The following is a 9,908-nucleotide window of genomic DNA, read 5'->3' on the forward strand; positions in this document are numbered from 1 at the left end:
CAGGAGGCCAGGGCGGGTCCTCCCGGAGGCCCCAGGGGAGGAGCGTGTCCCGCCTCCTCCAGCTTCCAGAGGCGCCGCGTCCTGGGCTCGGGGCCCCTTCCTCCGTCCGCACGGCCAGCAGCGCAGCGTCTCCATCTCGGCCTCTGACCCTCCCGCCTCCCTCTGCTCAGGACCCTGGGATGACCCTGGGACCCGGGAATCCAGGGTCACCCCCATCCCAGGGGCCTCGACTTAACCCGTCTGCAGGGTCCCCTCTGCCCTGTGAGGTGACATGTCTGCAGGTCCCAGGACCAGAACAGGGACGTCTTTGGGGGACATCATTCTGTCGTAAAGACCACATCAAGGTTGCAAAACATAAAAACAAACAGAACTGATCATCCAAAATGTCCTGGAGGCCTCCAGTGTGCCAGGCTGAGATCAAGGGAGGAAGAAAACAGCCAGAAGCCCAAGGCCCACTCAGCTCGGAGAGCCAAGAAGAGGGGGCCTTCCCCGTGGTACCCAAAAGGCGCCTCGGAGACGGCATCCCGCCGTGCAGCCCTCACACAGGGAGGCGGCCCCTCTTTCCCGTCGTCCAGTTTCCTCTCAAGCTGCTGCCACCCGGGTTCCAGAAGAGCAGGGACAGGCCATCTCCCGGCCTCGGGATTTCCAGCCGCGTGGAGCTTCCTGGACCGCTGGCGCCACACCCCTCACACCCTGAGACACAGCCATCAGCCCCAAGTCGCCCCAAACAGGGTGCTCATGCTCCCTGGGTGACAAGAGAGGGACGTCCCCCCCCAGGTGAAGTTTAATTGGCTCTCCCCACCCCCCAGGATTGAGGGCTCAGCTTCCCATTCCCTCCAGGCCAGCCCCAGCTCCCCACAGAGCTGCTGGTCTAAGCCAGATCTCACCCAGCAGGCTGGCCCCTGAGGCCGGCAGGGGGCTGGAGGCTTGGTTGGCACCTGCCCTGAAGGGAAACTGAGGCACGATGGAGTCCGACGGGGAGCCGCTGGCCTTTTGGTTCAGCAGCACCCACCTCATTCTGACCTCGAGGCCTTTGCACGCCTACTCCCTCTTCCAGGAACACGCCCTCCCTCCCAGCAGGGCTGGGGGCCTCCTCCAACCCCTGGCGTTTACCGTTGTGACCAATCAGATCTACCTCCGCCATTTCGCATTGTTTTCGATGTGCTGCTTGTCTTTCTCGTTCTTGTGCAACTCTGCTAATGCTTCCTTTTGTGTTAAATAAGTATTTCCTAGTGTTGCACTTTAATTCCTTTAACAATTTTTTTTAAACCATCTAGGGAATTTTTTTTTTGAGGAAGATTAGCCCTGAGCTAACATCTGCTGCCAATCCTCCTCTTTTTTTTTTTTGCTGAGGAAGACTGGCCCTGAGCTCACATCTGTGCTCATCTTCCTCTACTGTATATGTGGGATGCCTACCACAGCATGGCTTGACAAGCGGTGCCATGTCTGCACCCAGGGTCCGAACTGGCGAACCCCGGGCCGCCAAAGCAGAATGTGTACACTTAACCGCTGTGCCACCGATCTGGCCCCTAATAATTTTTTTCATTATATTTTTTGTGATTTTTTTACAGAGTCCTCCATAGTTTACCATGTATGTCTGTTTGGTGGTTTTGTAGTGTGGGAAAATATAGATAAGATTTGCCATTTTTAGCCATTTTTAAACAGATAATTCAGTATATTAAGCACATTCACACTGTTGTATAGCCGTCTCCACCATCCGTCTCCAGAACTTTCCATCTCCCCAAACGGAAGCTCTGTCCCCATGAAACACTGACTCCCACCCCTCCCCCAGCCCCTGGCCCCCCATCCACTTTCTGTCTCTGTGGATGTGGCTCCTCTGGGGACCTCCTGTGAGTGGACCACACAGTGTGTGTCCTTCTGTGTCTGGCTCATGTCACTGAGCATCACATTCTCCAGGTCCATCTGCACTGGAGCAGGTGTCAGGATCTCCTTCCCCTTTGAGGCTGAATAATATTCCGGGGTGTATAAACCATTGTGTTTGTCCATCGATGGACACCCGGGTGGCTTCCCCTTTTGGCTGTTGTGCACCATGCTGCAATGAACACCAGTGTACAAATCTGTTCGAGTCCCTGCTTTCAGTTCCTTGGGGGGTACACCCAGAAGTGGGATGGCTGAGCCATATGGTACCACCTCTTTTTTTTAAGATTCTATTTTTCCTTTTTCTCCCAAAGCCCCCCGGTAGATAGCTGTGTATTTTCAGTTGTGGGTCCTTCTAGTTGTGCCGTGTGGGATGGCCACCTCAGCATGGCCTGATGAGTGGTGTCATGTCCCTGCCCAGGATTCGAACCAGTGAAACCCTGGGCCACCGAAGCAGAGCGCTCGAACCCAACCACTCGGCCCAGGGGCCGGCCCCCAGCCACACCTCTTAATGTACCAGAATCCCCTTCAGATGGACGCTCACTTAATTCCAGTGGATACAGAAACAGTACTCCCCTATCGCTCTAGTCCCTGATCCCTAGCAATTATTCTAACAGCTATTATTCTATATAATTTTGTCTATTAAGGGCTGGCTGGTCCTTATCAGGGACGCCTTTCTGACCATCTGTGCGAAGCCAGTGTCCCACCCCTCCTGGCTTTTCCTCCAGGCTCTGATATCTGTATGACCTTGTACCTTCCATGCCTGCCTCCCCCACTGCACGCGAGAGCTCCCTTGTGCAATGCGGGGACCCCAACCCCCAAACCGCGCCTGCTGCCAACAGCAGGTGCTCTGCAAACCTTGGGGACTACAGAGCACGAATATGAGGCTCCGAAAGGGGAAGCGAGGTCCTACGTCCCAATCTGAGGAAGCGGCTCGCAAACCCTAGGCGGCCGGCCCCATCCCCGGAGACACCTGCCTCCTTAGTCCTCGCAGCCTGCGCTCCGCCCTCCGGCCAGAAGAGGGCGCGCGTCCCCCGCCGGGACAGCGGCAGCGCGTGCGCACACACGGCTGCTGGGCGGGGCACGTGGGCGCCCTCGCGATAACTGCGCAGGCGCACGGGGGCGGGCCCTTTCCGGAGAACCGACAAGATGGTGAGTGCCGCGGTTTGACGTGTCTGTGCCGGACCCATCCGGCGCCATCCGAGCTCTCGCCGCGCCGTAGAGTCCGGAATCATGCCGCACGGCTGCGGCAGCCTCCTCCGGGCCTCCGGGGCCGCCGGATATGGGGGCGTGGGGCGGGCTTGGTGGTGGGTGTCCGGGCGACCCGGGGCGGGGAAGGCCTGTGCCGCCCGGCATGTCCCAGCGGAGCCCCCGTAGCCCGGAGCGGCGCGTGCCGCCCAGGGACAGGCCCGAGGTGGTGTGTCCCCGCGGGATTCCGTAGCTGGCCGTGGGAGTGGGAAGTGGGGGTCGGGCTCACAGCTCACCGCTCCCCGGCCCGGGCCCGCGCAGGCGGAAGTGGAGCAGAAGAAGAAGCGGACCTTCCGCAAGTTCACCTACCGCGGCGTGGACCTCGACCAGCTGCTGGACATGTCCTAGTAAGAGGCGGCGGGCCGGGCGGGGGCCGGGGTGCTGCCCACGCGGCTTCGATCGCGTGTCCGCGACGGGCGGGCCTGCGTGCCAATAAAACTTTATTGGGAGACGCTGAGATTTGGATGTCCCCGGTCCCCACGTGTCTGTGGACGCGTTTCCGTGCACGTGGAAACGTAAACGCGGCCCGCAGCTCGCGGTCTTTTTGCTAAATCCCCGGGTTTGGCACGTGGGCGGGAATCTGCCGCTCCCTCCCGGTCCAAGATGGGGCGGGGGTCGTCTGATTTGTGCTTTTTAAAGATCTGACCCCCGGGTGCAGGGCGGGCGCGGGGTCCGGCCCCCGGAGGGGGAGGGAGGCCTGCTGACAGCCCGTGAGCACCTGTCCGCTGCAGGTGTGTCTGCATCTGGGCGTGGGGGGCCTGCTTCCGGGGCGGGGGGCGTGGAGGGGTCTCCTCGAATTTTGAGCCCTTGGGAGCGCAGCACCTTGTCCGCGAGGGTCGGCCACCTCGCCCGAGCCGACTGTCCCCCTGCCTCAGTTTCCCCTGCCCTAGACAGTGGGCGTTGGAGGTCTTTGCATTTTTGGGGGGGTCGCGCCGAGCGTTTGCCGCGCGCCCCGGCCGGGCCGTGAGCGCTGGCTTGGGGGCGCGCGGGGGTCCCCCGGGGCTCATCCGCGCCTGCCGCCCCGCAGCGAGCAGCTGATGCAGCTGTACAGCGCCCGGCAGCGGCGGCGGCTCAACCGCGGGCTGCGCAGGAAGCAGCACTCGCTCCTGAAGCGCCTGCGCAAGGCCAAGAAGGAGGCGCCGCCCATGGAGAAGCCCGAGGTGGTGAAGACGCATCTGCGCGACATGATCATCCTGCCCGAGATGGTGGGCAGCATGGTGGGCGTCTACAACGGCAAGACCTTCAACCAGGTGGAGATCAAGGTGCGTGCGGGGCCGCTGGGCCGGGTGGGCCCGGGCCCCCCGCGCTCACCTCACTAACGGGGGCCTGCTGTTCGCCTCTCGCAGCCCGAGATGATCGGCCACTATCTGGGCGAGTTCTCCATCACCTACAAGCCCGTGAAGCACGGCCGGCCCGGGATCGGCGCCACCCACTCCTCCCGCTTCATCCCCCTCAAGTAGCCTCGGCCAATAAAGGCACCGACTGCTCCAGGCTGCGTGCGACCAGTCCTTCCGGCGACCGGGGCTCGGGGAGGGGCCGGGCCTGGTCGTGGTGCCAGGAGGCTCGGGGCGCGCGTGTCCCCGGGTCTCCTGCTGTGGGTGCGCTGACAGCTGCTCTCCGTCACTTGTTCGTGCACTGAGGCTGGCCCCTGGGCCGAGGAGTGGGGTTGGGAGCTGTGAGGGGCTCGGCCTGTGACAAGTCTGGGGGTGTCCGGGGTCCTGTGCCCCAGCCCATTTGTACTGCCAGCTCTTCTGCCGTCTTGATGTGGACAGATGTTGTCTGCAGCCCAGACCCCCGTGCAGCCCCTGGCGCGTCCTGGGTGCCCTGCAGCCTAGACAGAGGCAGTGTCTCCTCCAGCCCCGTTTCCTTCTGGCCCTTCCACAGTCGCCAGTCGCAGGTGGGTTGTGCCCTCTTGAAACTCATGAAGAATGGGGACCTTTGCATGCTCTGAGCTTCCTGGCTCCCAATTTTGCACCCCTACCCAGGGCTCCTCAAGGTGCTGTCCACCTGTGCCATGCGGCCAGTGTCAGTCCCTCTCAGACACAATGCTTCTGGGTAGCTTCTGAGAGCCTTCCGCAGGGACTCGAGCCCCTGCCCTGCAGTGCGCCTTCCCCAGGACAGATCCCACACCACCCCATAGGGTCCCAGCCCAGCTCCCTCAAATGTTTTTGGTTTGTGTTCTTCATGAGGGGGAGCTCATGCGGGGCAAGATGCAGGTGCATCAGGAGGTGGCGGTGGCTGTGCAGGCAGCAGTGAGGCTCCAAGGCAGCCCACCCTTGAGCACAGCGTGGGGAGGGAGTCGGGTGACGGCCGGGTTTGGGCCTAAGCAAATGGAAGGTGGGAGCCACCCTCAACCCGGGCGGGGAGAGGTTCAGTGGCTCCTGAGTGTCCCCAGCGGTCAGGGTGTCCCGGATCTCCGACCTCCCCCTCAGTTTGTGATGTGAGCGGTGGCTCCGTGACGAGCCAGAGTCCAGACATGAAGGTGGGAGGGGAACAGGGACGATGAGTGAAAGCTCCTGCCTCGCTTTCACCTCCTCTCCGTGGTCACTGCCACTGCCTCTGGGCCCCTATTTTCTGGACTTTATCTCTGAATTTCAATACAATTTGCTTATACTGTTACTTTTTGACTTGGAGTCAAGTTAGTAAGGGTGAGTCGTCGTGTAGTTGGGGAGGGCAGTAGACACAGCAGGACAGACTGAGTGAGAGAAACACTTGGCGTTCGTCCAGTTGAGCACAAGGACCCACCGTGTTGAGTCCAGAGGGGCTGGAAGGCTGCGCAGCCCGCCCGTGCCATCCCCAGGAGACACACAGAGCTTACACACTCCTAAGGAGAAGAGCAGCCCCCTAGGACACGGGCCGTGTGTCCAGCAGGCGGAGGTCAGAATGCTCCACCTGCGGCTTCTGAGGGCCTCCCGAGGGCCGGGTGACGGATCTGGGGCGCGGAAGGAGGAAGACCAGGGAAGGCGGCCTGGGGCCCATGTGAGGGGCCTCCAGCCCACCGGAGGGGCCACGTGCGTGATCAGAAAGATGAAAGACGGGCCTGAGTGCTGTCGAATATCCAGAAGACTTTAATATCTGCTCGTGGATGGCCCCTGGACCTGAGTGGGCTCCAAACCAACCAACCAACTAGAAACTTCCAGTCTGCCATGGAAGGTGGGAGTGTGGTGTGGGGGTGACGTGGGAGATGCAGGTCAGTTAACTGAGGTTGCTCAGTGCTTTGAGAATGGCTTAAAAGCTGTTGGTGGGCCAGCCCCGTGGCACAGTGGTTAAAAGTGTGCACTCTGCTTCAGCGGCCTGGCGTTTGCAGGTTTGGGTGCCAGGCATGGACCTACACACCCTCACCAAGCCATGCTGTGGCGGCATCCCACATACAAAACAGGAAGATTGGCACAGATGTTAGCCCAGGGCCAATCTTCCTCACCAAAAAAAAAAAAAAAAAAAAACCCTTAAGAGTCACCAACTGGAGGGTCTCTGGGTGACACTGGCCAAAGTCGCCTGAATTGGGACAGCAGAAGCCTTTGTGTGAGCCCAGCTTCAGGGAACTGCCTGGCCGGGGCCAGGAAAGCGGGAAGAAAGGAGTAGGTGAGGGCTCATTGTAGTCCCAATCGTCTGTTTTTGGAATTCCCATAATTTTAAAACGAAGTGGCTGAAATACAAGAAGCATGTTTTCATCAGATTGGTGAGGGGGAGGCTTCCCTGGGGCGGATCCCATCTGGACTGCAAGGTAGGTTTTGACCCTGAGCATGAAAAGCAGTAGAAACAGCACAGCTTACGAGCACAAGGTCCAACTGCAGGGGCAAAAGGCAAGTGCAGACGAGGTTCGAGCCCCTGCATTTCGGTGGGGCGGGGGGCGCTGGTGGGAGTGGCAGTGGGTGCTCACTCAGGAGGGTGGGCAAACTCCCCCTGGCCAGCGGCCCGCCGTCTGGTTTTGTAAATAAAGCTTTGTCGGTACACAGCCACGTCCATTCACATGGGTCATGGTGATGTCACACATCAACCATGGACACTGGCCTGCGCCACTGAAATTACTGAGCCTTTCACAGAAAATTGCTTGTTTTATGAAAGCGAGTCGGTGTCACCCCCCACAGCGCGTGTCACCTTTATAATTTTTTTTATTTACTTATTTTGAGGACAATTAGCCCTGGGCTAACTGCTGCCAATCCTCCTCTTTTTTGCTGAGGAAGACTGGCCCTGAGCTAACATCTGTGCCCATCTTGCTCTACTTTATATGTGGGATGCCCACCACAGCATGGCTTGACAAGTGGTGCCATGTCCGCACACGAGATCCGAAGTGGCGAACCCCGGGCCGCCGAGAAGCAGAACGTGCGCACTTAACCGCTGCGCCACCGGGCCGTCCCTGTGTGTCACCTTTTGAAGCTTCACGGGCAGCTTCCAGCCTGGCCGCCACGGGTCCGCTTGGTGGGCTCCGCGTGGGGGTGGCCAGTGGTCATTGCACTCTCTAATTTTCTGCAGTTTGAATTTTTCCGACAACCTGTTACATGGGACGAGGGGACGATGCATGTGACTGATACAAGCGAACCAAGCCGTGTCCTCTTCAGACTGAGGCGCACGCGCCAGCCACCGGGGGGTGCCCCAGTCTGGGAGCACTTTTGGGGAGTCCAGGGGGCGGGACAGGAGCCTTTGTAACCCCGCGCCACCGTGCAGCCCCTCTCCCATCTCCAGACCCTCGGGCCACGTTCCTGCCTTTGCGACCCATCCCCTCTGGTCCCCCTGCCCTGGGTGTCCAGACTCAGACTCCACGTCCCCAAACCTGCCCGGCAGCTCCTCTGGGGGTCCGGTGTCGGCACCCCCGCTTTCTATGTGTTGCCCCCTCCCAGTCGGTCAGCTGCCTTCAGAACGTGTCCTGGGTCCAGCCACTGCCCATCACCCCCACGGCTGCCACCCTCACCAGGCCCAGGCCATCTCCCACCTGGACACCACTGTGAAATAAATACACGTCATGGTCCCCTGACTCCCCCGGACCCCAGAATAACGCCCAGCGTCCTCCAGGGGCCCGTGAAGCCCCGCCTGCCGCCTCATCTCCCCGTCCCTGGCCCGCCTGGCCCGCCTTCCAGCTGTCTCCAGACGCTCCCGGCTCCTTCCCGCCTCGCAGCTTTGCATGGTCCGCCCGGCTGCACTTCCCACTCGTTCCCGGCACCTCCTCGCTCGGGCCTGCCCTCCGTCCCGCCGCAGCAGCGCCCCTTTCTCTCCCCGCTGCTTGTTCTTTGCGTTCCCGGGACTCAGCGCAGCGCCTAGTAATACCCCCTCCGCGACCCCCACCGTCCTCCCATCCCCCCAACCTCCCCGCGTCCCCCCTTCATCCCCGTCCCTCCCCCATCCCCGCATCCTCCCCATCCCTCCCCCATCCCCGCATCCTCCGCCCCTCCCCCCGTCCTTCCTCCCATCCCTGCATCCTCCCCATCATCCCTCCCCCATCCCCGCATCCTCCGCCCCTCCCCCCGTCCTTCCTCCCATCCCTGCATCCTCCCCATCATCCCATCCCCCATCCCCGCATCCTGCCCGCATCCCTCCTGGACCAGCGCGGTCCCTCCCCCATCCCCGCATCCTCCCCCCCTCCCCCCGTCCCTCCTCCCATCCCCGCATCCTCCCCATCATCCCACCCCCTATCCCCGCATCCTGCCCGCATCCTCCCCATCATCCCACCCCCGTCCCCGCATCCTCCCCGCATCCTCCCCATCATCCCTCCCCCATCCCCGCATCCTGCTCGCATCCTCCCGGACCCCCGCCGTCCCCTCCCCGTCTCCCGGCGCCGCCTCGGCTGTTCGCCCCGCAGCCGCCAGAGGGCGCGGCGAGCCCGAGTCGCCGTCCCCGCTCCGCCCGCAGCCGCGCGGCCCCCACGTCCCTCCCTCGGGAGGCCGCGCCCCCAGTCCACCGCCTCCTGCGCCCTGGCTTTGCGCTGGCTGTTCCCTCTGCAGGGACCCTCTTCCCACTGCGGTCACCACCCGGGTCTCTATTCAAGCGCCCTTCCCAGCCGCGTCTCCCCCGCCCCCCACCCCCTGCGGCCCCCTCGGCGCGAACCTCTAGCCCGCCTATGGTCCCCGTTGACTCCGGTCCCTCACCCCCATGTCAGTTCCCCACAGGCAGGGGTTTTGACTGTTTTGTTCGTTGCACAGGGTAGGTGCTTATTATAAACGTTTGTCAAATGACTGGCTGAATGTTTGTTTACGTGCGGCGGCACCCCATCAGGACCCCTGCATGCCCCGCGTCAGCTCAGAGCCCCGCAATCAGTAGGCGCGCAGCAAATGTTTGCTGAATGACTAATGAACTGAGCCCGCAGCCGGGCCCGGGCGGACTCGGAGGAGGTGCCCGGCTTCCGCAGGGACCCTGGTCAAGCGGGCAGCTGACTACGGCCGCAGGGCTGCGCCTCCCTCGGTCCCTCCCGGAGATCCGTTCTCCGTGGGACCCCTCCTCGCCGGGTTCTCACTTCCCCCAAGCCGACCCCTCTTGCTCCCCCTCCAGGGGTCCCCCAGCCCCTAGAGCGTGAGCCCCGCCCCCAGGGACCCCCCCGTCTCTCTAGGGAGCCCCCCCAACCCCGTCGGACCCCAGCCCCTCGCCCCCTCCTTCTCTGCTCACGCGGGTCCCCCTCCCCCACCGCCCTCTCTAAGGATCTCCTCGCACCGGCCCCCCAGAGTCCTCAGTCCTACGAGACTCCCTCCCTCCGCCCCTGCGAGGTTCCTCAGACCCCTCTCACTCGCCTCCCTCCTGGAGGAGTCCCCACCCCGGCCCCGCAGTGTGACCCCTCCCCGCCGCTCGCTCCGCGC

General features: G+C 62.2%; 1 protein-coding gene across 1 annotated transcript; it reads left to right on the top strand.

Moving 5' to 3' along the window:
* The first annotated feature begins 2,677 nt into the window (after positions 1-2,677).
* Positions 2,678-4,617, top strand: RPS15 (ribosomal protein S15). Its single transcript, XM_070622311.1, has 4 exons — positions 2,678-3,030; positions 3,388-3,473; positions 4,154-4,388; positions 4,473-4,617. Exons 1-4 carry the CDS (start codon positions 3,028-3,030, stop codon positions 4,584-4,586), a joined length of 438 nt encoding a protein of 145 aa, XP_070478412.1. The 5' UTR covers positions 2,678-3,027; the 3' UTR covers positions 4,587-4,617.
* The last annotated feature ends 5,291 nt before the right edge of the window (positions 4,618-9,908 follow it).

Source organism: Equus przewalskii, chromosome 6 (genome assembly GCF_037783145.1).
Source record: "Equus przewalskii isolate Varuska chromosome 6, EquPr2, whole genome shotgun sequence".
Classification (NCBI taxonomy): domain Eukaryota; kingdom Metazoa; phylum Chordata; class Mammalia; order Perissodactyla; family Equidae; genus Equus; species Equus przewalskii.